The sequence below is a fragment of the Loa loa genome, assembly GCF_000183805.2.
Source record: "Loa loa unplaced genomic scaffold supercont3.22, whole genome shotgun sequence".
In the NCBI taxonomy this organism is placed as follows: Eukaryota; Metazoa; Nematoda; class Chromadorea; order Rhabditida; family Onchocercidae; genus Loa; species Loa loa.
This window is the reverse complement of record NW_018108202.1, coordinates 351,052-366,738: the sequence shown is the minus strand read 5'-3', so window position 1 is coordinate 366,738 and position 15,687 is coordinate 351,052. Positions and strand designations below refer to the sequence as shown.

Sequence of the window (15,687 nt, the reverse complement as noted above, 5' to 3'; positions counted from 1 at the left end):
TTGTCCACATTCTACTTCCGGTTGATCTGAAATTAATTCTCCATTTTTCATTATTTTTTCATTAAAAAATCAAATATAATATGTATCGAAATTTCGAGGGTGCTATTTTTCGACCTGAAGTTAGTCAATAATTCCCATTAAAACTTAAATTCGCACTAATCAAACCCTTTTTTTTTGCATTCTCCCTAATTAGAAACTCACACTTACATTACATTAATTAATTTATTTTTTAAATTCCTTGAAGTTTTTCCTTTTGAAAATGGATTTTTTTGTGGCAAAAATCAAATCTTTTTAAATATGAATTATTAATTGATTATTTTTGAGAATCATTTTGATGAGTTATTGTCTGATGGCAATGCACTGTAGCCCCATTGGCGCAGTCGGTTAGCGCGTCGTACTTATAAGTGAACGAAGAGATGCGAAGGTCAGCAGTTCGAGCCTGCTATGGGGCAAAGCTTCATTTTGCAAAATTGTTGCCACTTTTTTCAGTCCTATATATATGATAATTTCTAAAGCAATTCTTTTATGAAAATTTAAGAAATGAATAATCTTCCCTTTTGAAGTTCATCTTGAACTTTCTAAAAATCAGACAATTAAAAGGGAACACAAAGTCAATTGGTAAAAATTGTAATGATTCCAAAAGGAATGATTAAATTAATTATTCCAATATCACATCAGTGAACGAAATTCAGTGATTTCATAATTTCAATCGAATGAAAAATTTAAATTACTTCAAAATAACCATGCCTATTATATTGTATTTTTAATATTTTACACACACATTATAGCCAAACGATTAAGAAATTTACGATAATTGCAAAAGTGCAAAATGAATTTCAAATTTAAATCCATTTTTCTTTCATTGATGTGTTATTATGCGGTTTTGTTGTAAAATGTGAAGGTCGCAATTGTTCTTTTTGCATAAATTTGCACCTCAAAGCTATAATTTTTGTGTTCAATTTTATAGCAAATTTTTTTTTTTTTGAACATTTCAATCTAATTATTTCCAAAATTTGCTAAGGACTTCAAATTTAGAATTTTAAAAGAAAAATGCTCAAATACTAAACAAATGATGGGTTTTTCCCTTTTTTTTCTCCTTTTTTTTGCTTCATTCGTAGCGCCAAGTGAATTTTTGTTCGGTAACAATACTTTCAAAGTAAAATTCAACAAAAATCATTCAAACGATCATTCCATTTAGAACGATTGTTTGAAATAGTAAAACAGATTGAACAATGGAACATTGATGGATACTTAATGAGCTATGAAGTTAACAACCTTGAATTGCATTGTAGAACACCGAAGCTGTTGCTGGTACCCTTGTAACAACAATTGATATGACTAATGATCCAAATAGCGCCGTTAACATTTCTAAAAATTAAAATTTTTCTTTTTGCCAGTGAGAACTTTTCCTTTTTAAAATAGCAAAATAAATCGATGATTTATTGAAATGGATGGATAATCAAAATATGATACAAATACATTAGAGCAATTATGACATGAGTAATGAAATTAATGTAGCTGTACACTGCTTCAAGGTAAAATCGTTTTTATCTTGGGCACATTATTACAATGCAGAAATGATAACTGTGAAAGATTGTTGGAGTCCGGTTATACAAATGTCTCAGCACTGATTTTTTTAGATAATTTTTTTTTCAAACTGCGAAAAGTGTTTTCATGATAATTTAAAATGTCCTAACTCTTTTTCTAGAGTTCAATCGGTAATTAAATTTGCTAAGATTAAAGATGTGCAAAATGCTTGTACCAGACAAGGCGATGATATAAGAACAGATGAAGGTGACAAATTGAAGTCTTTATACTTTTGTTGTAAGAATGAAAGGGAATAAATAAAAGTCACTAAAATATGCAAAATTTCAGTGACCTATTTTGAAATGAATCAATTCGAAAATAATATTACTCATAAATAACATAAATTAATTTTAACCATAACAAGTGCAGTTTTTGAAATTAACAGAAAGTTAAACGAAAGCATTTAGGTATTTCATGCCTTTATTTACTAATAGTTCTATCAGTCCTTAAATCATTAATATACTATAGCTTCATTATTCTTATTTATATTTCCAGTTATGAATTAATTCCTCTCCTCTTCGCTGTAAATGATTGTTATTTTGAAAATAACAAGAACAGGACAATAAGATCCTGAAACAGTAATTGGAAATCTTGCCTCGTTCTACTATCCTACCAAAACATTTCATCTAAATTAATTAACTATATGTATAAGGCTGTTAATATTTTGCATAATATCAATCAGGTATCTTTAACATAGGACATATTTTCTCTTGACGTCATTTTCATGTCCTACACTTAACTTTAAACATACCAATTGTACGTGTAATAAGTATATACAGTGACCGACTCATCATTCTATCGCTAATATAAACTTTATATTGACAAATATATGAATGGTCAAGCGATGTTATTTCAAGTACTCGAGTACTCTAGTAATTGAACATTCGAGTAAATGATGCTTCAAACATGTAAGCAAGTCAAAAAAGAACTACACGAAAATACAAGTATGATAAAAATTCAAGTTAAAAAATTATTAAAATTTAGCGTAAAAATTAATTCGTGTTGTAGACAAAGTGTTGAAAAAAGAAAATTAAAATAACTGGGAAAAGATTGTTTTAGAACAGAGTTAGCAAACTGAAATTCAAAAATATTTAAAATTTGAGTTAATTTTTGGAAAATTTAACTGAATGAAAAACATTATCATACCTAGAATTGATGATAAGAGCTGGACGATTTTAATTGATATGATTATATTAGAGTGTAAGAAATGAATTTTATCTATTTGCATATTATCAGCAGATGAACCAGGAATGATGAAATTTTGAAAAGTTTTTCGAATCAAAATTAACTTCAATTTGAGTTGATTTCTGAAAAAGTTGCCTAACCCACCTCTTTTTTTTCCTTCTCTTAAAAACTGGAAACAGATTTGCAACCTTGTACTACTTTAAATGTAACTTTAGATTGCACTGTATGTATGGAAGGAATTAATGTCTGTAAAAGGACTGAAATGAAAGAAATTAATTGAAGGAAATATAAATTAGCTAATTTGTAAAATTAGAATAATTAAAAGACATCCGAAGATTTAAGTAAATTAGTTCGTTATTACTAAAAGCATGTACATTATCATGATTTCGGGAAAAAACTTTTCAAGATTCGACTTACAAATACATCGTAAAATTTGCATGTTTTATTGGATCGAAATTTGAAATATAATCTATTGCATTATTTGTCGATGTCAAATTAATACAATAATTGAAAAATATGAATTTTATACTCAAAATTAATATCTTAATTGAAATTGAAGCGATCAAAATTTCGAAAAATCTTCGAGGAAATGAAATTTTTTGACTACAATGGAATGATCCTTTGCAGGCAATAAATACATTGTGCAGGAAATGTAATGAAAAAGGTAAATCAGTAAATTAGATGAGAAAAAGGAAACTTTTTAAGTGCCGAGTTTTGGAGAATTGAGCTTTAGAAATTTCAAGTTCAAATTTCCTAATTTTCAAATTACAATGTCACGAATTCAAATTGACTCCTTTTTAAAGAAGGGAAAAATGTTAAGGGCTGACTTCGAATTCAATCTGAGCAATTATTAAAATCAAAATGCGCACAAAAGGGATGATGCAATGTGATTAATTTTATGAAGTACGCTGAAACATTTTCGAGATAATATGTCAAATACAAAGGAAAAAAAAGAGGATATGACGTGGGAGAAAAGAGTAATGTCAAGATTTGCCCTAATCTATTTCTATTCATAGAAATGATTAATTATAAATACTCATACCCACTTCCGGGGTACACGTCCATTCACTTCCCTTTCCTCTTGCGCCGCCATTTTTTTTCCTTTTTTTTAACTCATATCAAATTTCACAAAATTCTTTGCTTTTTAATCCGAATATTTATTTTAGATTAATTTATGCACAAGAATAAGAAAGTTCGAGAAAAGTGACAGTTTTGATTTAAATGTCTCACGAATTCATTTTAATAGTGAAGCTGTCACATCTCAAAGGTCACATTCATCATTTCATAGTTTAAATGTTATCGCATCAGCATCGTATAAACAACAGTCTGACCTCTTACTTGCTGATTTTGTATTCTCGAAAACCTCCTTGTAGTGGACTCAAATGGGAAATATTCAATGATGCTGTTGAAGGTCGAGTGACAAATGTTTGTTCGATATGAAAAATTTTATGAGTACTCTTCATTGTTTTCCATTAGTTGAATATATTAAGGAGAAAGATGAGAACAATTTCCAACTATTTCCTTTAATATTACCTCTCCGTAGTCTAGAAGGTTCAGTTGACCTTTTACTTTCATGGACAAAAGCTAAATTTTGCTGAAAGAAAATGGATAAAAGTTTGAGGAGAGAGAAGATTGAACAAATGAGAGGAAACGGGAAAGCAGGAGAATGGTATAGGTGAGCAATAACTTCATTTTCGATGAGTTCATGTTAAGGATACCATGAAGAGAGAATGTGCTGCCACTGTATACAGAAATGACCGCACAATTAACCTTCAAATAAATGGTTCTTAATGAGGGACAATAAAAACATGAATGTGTCTTATAATAAAGAGTTCGATATCAATAAATTGTTAGTAGTTACTATCAGCCAAAATACTAATTGCCAACAGAATACGCTAAAAGTGTTCGATATGACATAGGTTTAGATTTAATGCTAAAATCTGAATTTTATTTGAAAAATTGGATGCTAATTAACATCAAAGACTATCATTAAACCTATTTTATTTCACCTTATCTTGAGCAAAATGAAATTTCAAATTGATATTCTAGTAAAGTGTTGAGGATAATATTGGTGTAAAATCGACTTTCCTCATTTGAATTCTCTAAAGGATGATAGTTGGAACTAAATGAAACTATTTTCAGATTCGCAGTAATAAATTCAATAATCGTATTTAAATTCTGTAAGAAATTGCTTTTTGACAACAATGGAGGATCTTGTTTTAGCAGATATTATCTCATTATATGTGGTATGGTTTAAAATATGATCCATCTTAAATATACTTCAAAGAGAAATTTTTGCCTAAAGTAAATGCTGATATTATTAGTAATACTTTGTTTCAGTACCTCATTTTCCTTAAATTTAATTTCCTACCCTATTTTATCATAGCCATTTTTATCTGTAACTTTTGGCGTCATTTTTCAAGATTATATTTGAAATAATTTAAAAAAAAAGAAAAGAAACAAGCTGTTTAGGTAGTAATTGTTTAATGACATTTGTTAACAGTGATAACGTTAAGAAGGACTGGTGATAAAATCAGACGAGAATCGAATCTTTTTCAATGGCTCTATTTAAAAGGATGTGAACTGTCAAATTTGCAGAAATGTAAATTTTCAATAAAGCAATTTTGTTATTTGTCGCATTCTATGAAAAATTCTTTCCTTTCCAGCATCCAAAAAATCGACTCGTTGATAGGAATTGGAATGTCACTAGAAGGAATGAAAGAAACTTCCTTTCAAAAGCACTGATCCGCAAATGGTCACCGACCGATCATTGGAGACTTAACCTTCATGCAGCACTTTGTTGAACATATACTTATTTACTTCTTCTCTCACCTCTTCAAAATGCCATTTATCAGATATACTAATATTTTGCGCCCATTAATCTAGCAGTGTGAATTTTTGAAATAACTTTTTTGACCGGAAAGAATACCTGTTTTGGTTAAAAAATTGTTAAGAATGAAAATTGATTTTAGAACGGAATAAAGTCTTAGTTGCATTCCAAATAAATTAAGCTTGCAAAGAGATTGTAAATGAGAGTTTTACTTGTGAAAAAGAAAGAGAGAGAGAGAGAGACAGAAAGAGGGAGGGAGAGATTTAAACATTTCGTGATTGCTAAAAAGCCAGATAAGCCAACAAAATCAAATATGACGATGATATGTATGCGAATTTAAAATCAAGAATGAATAAATGGAAAAGGTAAAGCTGTTTTATATCTTTCATTCTAAAACAAGAAATTCACTTTGTTTTCCTCTTCAACTGATCATGAAATGGCGGAAAAAGTGAGAAGTTACAAATGTTGCAAAGAGAAGTTAACGATATTGAAGTGGGATGACAATACAGATTTGGTACTTTTCAAAAGATTTCAACATGACAGTTGATGTTTGATAGTTGGATGGATAAATGTATTTGTAAATTTATTGCGCTACAAATATGAAATAAAAGATCAGAGAGAAGAGAGGGACAAAGTAATATACAAATAAACTAATATCAAGAATGACCATGATCGGATTATTCCAACCGATGAGGGAAGAGTTCACGAATGTGGAAGGCGTACTTTTGAGGAAGGAAGAAAAGGAAGGAAAGAAGAAGGAGGAGTAGAGAGGAAATAGAAAGTCTTAAGGTTTTCAATAGATTCTTCATCTAATTATTATTATTATACGAAATCATATTTTCCTCATGGTTGGTTTACGTGATACCACCTTGTATACCATCCGATCACACCTTTTCATTTGTCCCTTAATTCTCTCCAAAATCAAAAGTCTCTTGTATTGACAATTTACAATTGAATTAATGTCATTCATCAATTTATTTTTAACAAAAAGTTAAATTATTGAAAAGCAAAACTGAAATGAAGAAATAATTTAGTTGAATGAAAATGAATTTTGGATTAATTAAATTTGATTTTATATCAAATGCTGCAGCTATAAGCAAATATAACAATGCATAAGCCATGAAGAAATGAGTGAAAATAGATATAGTGAAAATAGAAAAGGTCGTATTGCTACACTTTTTAAATATTATAAAAGATATCTTTTTTTTCCAAAGATACCAAATAGTGGATGGCAAAAGATAATTTCTAATTTTTACTCACATGCTTATATTTTGGTTTAGAATTCATCAAATATCAAACTTTACATTTACCCTTGATATCAATGTTTCATTTGCACTTATTAAATTGAATGATAAACGATTTCATATATGAAATTAAGATTAGTTCATATTTTTTAAAATTCAAACATATCTTTTTTTTTATGATTGTTACAGATGATTCAGTTTCTCAATTCTTGAGAAGTAATTTGATGAATAACTGATTGATGTTTAGGAAGTGAAAAAATCTTTTCGCAGTAATAATCATAACCTTTTTTTTTTTCATTTTTATGACATTCTTCTCATCTCTCACTAATAAATATAACATTTTAGTTTGAAATTTCAATCAAAATTTTCCTTCAATATAGTTAAGAATTATAAAATTTATGAAGAAAACGTTATTATTTGGTGAAATTCATTCAAATGGAAAATCATTCCATGCATTGGTTTCAATCATTAAACTAACAATTTTATCAATTTTATTGCAAAAAAAAAAAAGAAAGATTTCCCTGTAAAGAGAGATGAGAAATAGAAAAGAAAAGAATTAACTTTATAATGATCCAGTTTTTTCCTCTATGAAATATTTCATGAATTTAATGTACTTAAAATTATTTTAATTCTCACTTACTTCTCCAGTCTTTTTTTTTTAATTTTTTGAGATTTAGTTTACTAATTTTCAGTTCTCAATGGTTTGTAACTGAAATGCAGCAATTAGTGAAATATTCATATTTGTCAACTATGCAGTCACTGAAATGAATAAGATGGCTGCTTTATGATTCATCATCTTAGGATCAGAAGCAATGTACTGATAAGATATGCATTATTCAAAGGAATAAAATGATCGAAAATTGTGGAAAAAAGCAAACAAATTTTAAACGTCATATGGAATCTCAGGAGAAATGCTATCGAAATGCTGAATTTAGTATTTAATGCTATATCTGTCATCTTGTCACCTTGTCACATCTGTCTTCATTATCTTTCTATTTGCATAATCACCAAATGAACTGCTTTCAGAATATCCATCAATGGATGTTTCACAAATTTACAGCTAAAATGGTTTTTTAATTATTCTCTGTTGGCTGATAAGTCTTTGAAATCTTAAATCAAAAAAAAAATTTTTCTAGAACTTCAAAGAAGTTTTTTTTTTCAAGGAAATGATTTCATTTATTTTGTTCATCATAATTATTTCACGTATACTTGAATTTTTCATTCAAATCATATGCATACATTTCACAATATAGTTCATTTTTTGAAATAATTATGAATAAATCATAGAAATACGATACTGTTTCATTTAAGTTAGTATTTCATTTTACTATCATATCATACAATGTGATTATAAAATGAAAGTGACGTAGAAGAGAGAAAAAGAAAAAGTTTGTTAAATTATCAAATTTATCAACTATCCTTCTCCTACTTTTGTTTGCATCTTTAACATTCACTAACCACTCGTCCTGATTTTCATTTTGCGCATTTCCATATCCTTTACTAATGGGCATTTTGAAAATTTTGTCTCTTTAAAATAACATTTATCTCATTATGAAAAGTTTTAATATATAATAAATTAACCAGAAAAGCTGAGAAAAATTGAAAGCATCTGCCAAGAGGTTATTGTATAACCTTTCCTGGTGTATTGCCGTGCCATCATACACATTAAATGACCGAAAATCCTAATGACCTCTGTCACTCAATCTCTCTCTATTGTGAATTGAATTAAATTGAATAATCCATTTCAAAATTAATTTAAATATGGTGCAAAACGGGAAAAAAAATATCAATAAGCTCAAGCACACCTCATTTTTATGTCTTTATTTGAATGGATGACAAATAGCAAGTTTTTGTATACTTATATGAACAACCTTTCTCCTCTCTTTTTCTCTCTCTCTCTCTTTCTCTAAAATATAAATAGAAGTAATAATAACCTTCGAAGATTTTGTCTAATTTAACTGATAATTTCGTCAATTAAATTGAGCAAGTAATAAAACACGAAACTTTCAACTGCTTACTCATGAAACATTAGCATCATCAAGCATTACATGCTTTCCGTAATCTGTTTACGATCCTTCACGTAATTCCACGGACGGAAAATGAAGCAATTGACCATAAATAGTGTAAGTAGATGTAAAGTAGCAAAAAAGCGGTTTGAAAAAAGATGTAAAATAAGAAAGTTGGGAAGTATCAGAAGTACTTTTTTCCAGAACTTGGCTCATTTTATATGCAACAATTTTAGGATATTGAGAAGAAAATTATGTTTAAGGAGACCTATCGCCAACAACAAATCTTCTCCAGAAGTGACCGTAGGTATGTATAGGAAGTTTTATAGGTCAAGATGATACTTGTTTAGTTATAAATTACAATTACGGAAATTGTTTGCACAAATAACAAGTATTACTATTTTTGAATCAATGCCTTTAAAAACTTTTATTTAATTTTAAAAATTCTAGTAAAATTGAGGATGCGTTTGAATTACAATTATTTGCTTGTCCTTTTTTTCTACAAAATATGAAATGGCTGCTTTGGAGATGACACCACTCATCGAATTATTTTGACCTTGGACGGTGATCTCACCTTTTTCTCTGGATGCAGAAATTTGCTCAACAATAATTCTCCCATTTCTGAACATTTGAAGTATAACTGAAATTGAGTATATCACATTAGTCATTATCAAATTAAGCACATCTTTTTGAATAGGTAAATTTATCGGATTACTACCTATCTATTTTGGTATCGCTTGGCCAAAAATAGACATATAAGGTGAAAGGTGTTAAATTTAATTTCCCATATGTTGGAGTCAAACAATGTAAGAAGACATTTGGCGTTGAGAATTTATTACTTAAAAAAGAAAATGAAATTCATATAAATCGTCAAAGAGAAGAAAGTAAGGTATTTTATAATAGAAATAAGAAAATCATCCGCTGATTTCATTCTGTTTGATCACAGCTTCAAAAATTTTTGTAAATTAAAGTCAGCCCACGTTTTCCCATTAATTCTCGAAATTTTTTGTCAATCATTTGAGTTTCAAAAAAGTCACATCGGATTTCAACAAAATAAAAGCTAAGCCAATATACGATCCAGAAAAGGGATGATAAATGGTGATAAATTGCATTCTAAAACATTCTTGATGATATCTTATGATATTACAGTGTACAATGGAACGAGTTGTTGCATATCGCTCCTCCGGAAAAGGTATGTTGATGGGGGACAATCTCGGGACTGCATGGAGATATTCGATTATTGATGAGCGAGTGGATACTGGAGAAGTCTGCTAGATTGGGGGTATTGCTTCATATGCTTCCTCATTTGATCCTTCAGTTTGCAGCTAAACACAAATTTCCGGAGGAGAGTTTGTGCTGTTCAGTACTTGACTGAATGAAATTGAAATCCTCGGAAAACTTAGCTAATTTTGTAACTTATCACTGATCCTCACAAAAGCTTGAATGTTGGCGAAGAATTTCCAATTATATCAAATCATTGGGTTGGGTATGTGCATGTGTATGTATGTCAATGTATGTTCGTGTGTGTGTGTGTTTTTATTCTGTATGCATGCAAGTTTTAGGTGCTTCTCGATGTATTATGATGGAAGTATCGGGAGAAAGACAACTCTGGAGAATGAATTAAACGGAAAGACTTGAGTTTTGACGTGCGCTACCTTGTTACAGCAATGAAAAATAAAGAAAATTTTGGGTGGTTGATTATGCGTTATCATCAAAGCTAGGTACATAAATTTTTGAGGGAGTTCTACACTTGAAGGGATGTTGCACTCATTTCATCCCGTGAACATTGTTCATAAACTTTTTTCACGATTATCCTCTGGTCTGGAAGAGTCGTATCTGTTCGCATGTCCCTTCTCCTTCTGTAGCTTCTCGGACAAGATCCCTTAGCTACTGATTAAAAGTTTGATTTAATCCTTTCCTAACTCATATTTTTGTTGATGAAACACTTTGCGTTCAGTGATCCAAAAGTTTTTGCACAATAGTCATAGGTTCCACTCTCCGTTGTGATTCACTTCCTTCTTACATGCTTGTCGTGCTCTCAGTTTCAATTAGTTTCACATTTTGTAACTATACTGTTCGCTTCAGCTGCGATAGGAAATAACTGGTACTGTTTTGTATGATCTGGGAAACTGCCAACTGTTCTGTTCCTTGCTGTTAGCAATTTATCATTATTTTCGATTGAAATATCTACTAGTATTAATTCCTAAATTGCAGCAAAACACGTGCAAAATGAATCATGCAATTTGGATCTTAAAGATGATTTATTTATCAATTTCACTCAACTTTCAAAAATCATATGTGCACTTATCGAACTTAAGTCATACGCCTCTTTTGCCTACGGATTTTTTAAAGTTTTTCGGATACTGTCTTTCACATTACTCAAAAATTTTCAGAATATTATTTCCGAACATTGATCCTGTTTTAATAGAAGCAACGTTTTTGTTTCTTACTGCTTTGGTTTGTCCGGTCAAAGAAACAGCCGCTTGTGTTGTGTGAACTTTATGGCGCGGAAGAAGGAATACGGCGGCGGTATGGCCGCTGATGCAAGCAGTACAACTAATAGCGGTGCGAAACGTATGTCGAAAAATAATATGTCGAGTGATGCACAATGTAAAATGGACTTAGATCGATTGAATCAAACTTTGAAACGAAAAGAGGTGTATTCCTTTATAAGCAAAACTAAACCTTGTCTGCACTATAACACTATAACATTTTTTCTTATTTAGACTTTTTGACTTCTATAATGCTGTAGTTTGTTTGTTCTGGTTATCATGTATCGGAGAGTAGTACTTGTTGTTGTAGTTGTTTATTTTAATGTAAGTTGGATTTTAAGCTTTCGATAGCAGAAATGGAATAGAAGTGAGAAGTTTTTCCAATCTTTCACCGTTGGTATATTACAAACTGTTGCAGACTGCATATCCGGGAACAAGTGTGCGGAATGTTTACGATGTTGCTGACTTGCGTGCACAACTCGGATCTTTTGGTTTAACTGTTCGAGATATTCCAGGAGATGGAAACTGTCTTTTCAGGTACTATGTGCTTTAAAATTGCAAACATTCTGGCGATGATTACATTGGTCATCTATGATTACAGTCGTACAATTTTAAAAATGTTTAGTTCTTGGCTGCATTTACAATTTTTACTGGATCGAAGTTCTTTTTTTTTCCAGAGCTTTGGGTGATCAGTTAGACGGTCACACAGGAAATCATCTGAAGTATCGCCTCGATACGGTTCGATATATGATGAACCATCGTGGTCACTTCGAACCGTTCATCGATGTTCCTTTCGATCGTTATGGTTGGTAGTTTTTAAAAATTTTTTGGATGAATTTATTTTCTAATGTTAATTTTTTTCCGAACTTTTCCTGAGGTTTTCTGGACCTTATTGATTCTGTAGTTTGGAAACCTGCTGTATTTTTCAGCCCTCGTACCTTGTTGATTCTTCAGGAGTTCAGTGGCAATGGCATATGAGACACAAATAGAGTATTATTTTGAGACACAGATTTAGCTGAAGCTTATTTCGTATTAGGACTTTTCTAATTGATCAAGTTTTCTAGTTTAAAAGCAAATTATGAATTTCACAATTTATCCTTTTCACTGGGAAATTGCTCAATGCAAAGGTGGATTTCCAAAAGTTTAATACGAGCTTATGCAAGCGGTCGTATTGTGACGGATACTTATTAAATAAGGATAGTTATGAGGTGTTGGATGAAAGTAATGGTCGATTTTGATGTTCCAGGAAATCTTTTGAAGTATGGAATTGAATTTGACTTTTCATGCATTATTAGTCACATTATTGTTTACAGTAAATGATTTGAGCCGTCCCGGCACTTACGCTGGACAGGATGCACTTGTGGCGTTTGCACGTTTACACGAAGTGAACATCATTATACATCAATTGAATAGACCGCTATGGAAGATTCAGGGTACTGAAAATAGTAATGCTCTCGAACTTCACCTTTCATATCATAACGGTGAACATTATTCAAGCGTTCGTCGTTTCGGTGATATCGCGAATACTCCTGCTGGAATACGCATGGTACTAAGTTATTGTTTCTAGAACAAAAATCATTTAACTTGTGTCGATTCCATCTTCTGTTAAATATGACTATCTTGCTGAGACAAGTAGGACACTTATCGCAGCAAAAGGAAAAGAAAAAAAAGCTGTAATCCAAGGGAGAATTTTTGAAATATGCACTGATGTTTATTACCAATAACACTGTTCTCTGTCAAATAGCGATTAATGTGTTGACAATATTGGAAATCAAAATTTCAAAATTTTTAATGGCACACAAAATTTGTAAAATTGGCGCACAAAATTTGTAAAATTTATAGAAAACGGTGTTTGATTCGGTGAATTTCAAGGTCTGGCCTTCATTTTTTTTTCCTCCGTTCCGGCGCTCTGTGGTATTGTGTTCCACAGTGCTGGAAAGTCTTTGTACAGTTATCACAGGTAGAGGGGATCGGTGTTCATGAATATAGGACATACAGTTGCTTCCAGGAACCATGTAATGCAATCATAAGCTTGACTAATGTGGAGATATATGCAGTCCATAAAAGTGATGCATGTAGCAATTTCGTATTTATAAAGTGGACTACAAAGGAAAAACACTGACTCAATTTCTGAAACTATAGTGTCAGGGTGGTATTACTGTTAATTTTATTATTAATTATAATGGTGATATTATTATTAATTGTAATGTATAACGAAGAACAGTTGGTTCCAGTACTTTCACATTGGTCATACCTTGTGCTTTTGTAGGCTCCAACTACTGTTCCGTGCTGTGCATCACACAGTGTGTACACATCTACGAAACCTATCACTTCCCATGCGAATTCTGGTAATTTACAACAGTCTGCAGCAAATTTGCATAAACACAGTGTAGATGCTTCAAATAAAGGAGCTGTTCATACGTACTTATATGGGGAAGACGAATTCACTACTCTGGTTCACGAAGTACATTTCATTACTTTTAGACGAGTGCATTTCTTGGTTAATTTCACTAAACATGTTTTATACGTTTCAAACAAGGTTTCAAATACACTTGTTGTTTGTTGTGTCTTTATATATGAAATAGTGATATAATCTATATAAGGTGCACTTTCTTCATAAGTTTATATTCCTAAAATTCTTTTTGATAATTTTTGATAATAATAGTCCGCGCTATTAATCAGGTGATGAATCGTACTGGGTGCCGTGATGCTACCTTAGCTACAGAGGCTCTGATCGAAAATTCGGGAGATTTGGATCAAGCTGTTGATTACCTCTTGTCGGTTGCATTATTTGTTGCCCCTGGCGATGATGGAAATCTTTCCAAATCGATAAACCAAAGTAGTATAGAAATGGAGGGTAAGCTCTGCTACTCATTAATTAGAAATTTCTTTGAACTGCGCGACTGCTAATTTGACATCGAGTCAGACAGGAGCAAGTGTTGAAGTAACACTAGCATGCTGCTTTTGATTTGCGAAGTGCATAACATAGGATATTCCTTTTGTTCTTATCCGAAATATGTTAAACTTGCTGAGGTAAATAAACAACACGAAGATAATATATGATTATACTAGTAATGATACATTTCTTTTATTTTGTAATCCTTTTTAAGAAAATCTTTTTTTTTTTTTGAATCCTTTACTTCATGAGTTCTTCCTCTGCATGGCGAGGTAATCTGACATATTGCGTTCTGCTGTTATACTTTTTTGTTCTAGAACACAGAATATTGAAAGGGCGAAACACTGAGGATGTTGACAGGCATCGTACTATACCAGCTTGTCCAAGCCGTGCTACTATTGAGGTATTTTTCAGTATTTCTTGTGCAAGTGGAAATTTTAGGATTATTTCTGTTAGTAGAAAGAAGCTTAAACTATAGAGCTTGAATGTACACTTATCCGATACGCCCTCTTTCGGAATAAGTCAAGCTAATAAAGTTGACACATCCAGTCAGTTTTGACGTTTCTTGGATTTTAGTGGCTTAAGGGATCTAACTTCTTTCAAAAATTTATAGAAGAGATGGGAAGAGGAAGCGAGAAGTAATTTGATAGTCTTATCGGAAATAGGTTTCAGAATCATGGGTCTCCATTTTTTAAATCTTATTTTGTAGTCGAGATATCAGGCACTAAAAATTTATGGTTTTATAGCTTACTGCATAAAAAGCTACTTATTGCTTTTCTCTGAATGAGGAAACTGTATCCGTAGTCATTTGGAGGAAATCAGTCCAGTTCGACATTGACAAAAAACCTGAAGATATTTCATAATCCGTGAGTGTTTTAGCTGATAGCTTCTGAGCAAGAGGAGAAACGGGGGCGCAAACAAGGTGGTGGTAATATATCGGAGGAGCATCTAAAAAAGCAAGGTGATCTTTTTTTTTGACACTGTGATTAAAACATTTATGCTGTAATAAGAGTATTTTGCCATTTGTTCTTTCAGTATGCTTTCTCTAGATAGTTTATCACAGTTTTTAGTCACAGATTTAACGAAAATCAGTCTCATTTATCATTAACTATGTTTCACAATACTACGGTTATTATATATATTATTGCTCTTAGATGTCATGTTTGATAATGAAAACTTGAGGGCTCAGTGTCCGGTGTTGTTTAATTGAAACAGAAAAATGAAATCTGGATACCATTTACTCAACACTATTATTTGAAAAGGCATGGGTAAAAAGTGCGCTTATCTTTCACTTATCCCTGCAATAAAAGAAAACTGAATAATCAGAAATGTATGGTGAAATGTATACGATCAATATTTTATAAATGTCGGCACAGTATGCATTTCAGCGTTAATTCCGTTCAGTGCTGGGAATTCATATGTCTCCCAGCTGGAAGAATGCCTATTT

At 31.3% G+C, this 15,687-nt stretch overlaps 3 protein-coding genes and 1 non-coding gene across 4 annotated transcripts; 3 read left to right on the top strand and 1 right to left on the bottom strand.

Annotated features, from left to right (window-relative positions):
- The first annotated feature begins 365 nt into the window (after window positions 1-365).
- LOAG_20016 lies at window positions 366-452 on the top strand. The gene has a single exon. It is a non-coding gene; the product is annotated as a tRNA-Ile (tRNA).
- An 823-nt stretch (window positions 453-1,275) lies between these two features.
- Window positions 1,276-3,865, bottom strand: LOAG_02475 (hypothetical protein; the record flags this gene model as incomplete). The annotated part of the gene is made up of 3 exons (XM_003138013.1): window positions 1,276-1,368; window positions 2,339-2,456; window positions 3,815-3,865. Coding segments are annotated over 3 exons (261 nt in total), but the record flags the coding sequence as incomplete, so codon positions are not given.
- A 5,080-nt stretch (window positions 3,866-8,945) lies between these two features.
- LOAG_02474 (hypothetical protein) lies at window positions 8,946-10,127 on the top strand (the record flags this gene model as incomplete). The annotated part of the gene is made up of 4 exons (XM_003138012.1): window positions 8,946-8,998; window positions 9,116-9,159; window positions 9,650-9,741; window positions 10,002-10,127. 4 exons carry the CDS (start codon window positions 8,946-8,948, stop codon window positions 10,125-10,127), a joined length of 315 nt encoding a protein of 104 aa, XP_003138060.1.
- Window positions 10,128-11,236: 1,109 nt separating this feature from the next.
- LOAG_02473 (hypothetical protein) lies at window positions 11,237-15,481 on the top strand. The gene is made up of 8 exons (XM_003138011.2): window positions 11,237-11,509; window positions 11,763-11,881; window positions 12,022-12,149; window positions 12,658-12,890; window positions 13,614-13,808; window positions 14,027-14,201; window positions 14,558-14,643; window positions 15,120-15,481. The coding sequence occupies exons 1-8, from the start codon at window positions 11,354-11,356 to the stop codon at window positions 15,216-15,218; spliced, it is 1,191 nt and encodes a 396-aa protein (XP_003138059.1). The 5' UTR covers window positions 11,237-11,353; the 3' UTR covers window positions 15,219-15,481.
- Window positions 15,482-15,687: the final 206 nt, after the last annotated feature.

What these genes read in the sequence shown, in the direction of transcription:
- LOAG_02473 (XM_003138011.2), top strand. Translation starts at nt 11,354, where the DNA reads ATGGCGCGGAAGAAGGAATACGGCGGCGGTATGGCCGCTGATGCAAGC. An exon ending in TGTTCCTTTCGATCGTTATG is followed by an intron (nt 12,150 to 12,657) that starts GTTGGTAGTTTT and finishes TATTGTTTACAG; the next exon opens with TAAATGATTTGAGCCGTCCC. An exon ending in AAGTAGTATAGAAATGGAGG is followed by an intron (nt 14,202 to 14,557) that starts GTAAGCTCTGCT and finishes TTTTTGTTCTAG; the next exon opens with AACACAGAATATTGAAAGGG.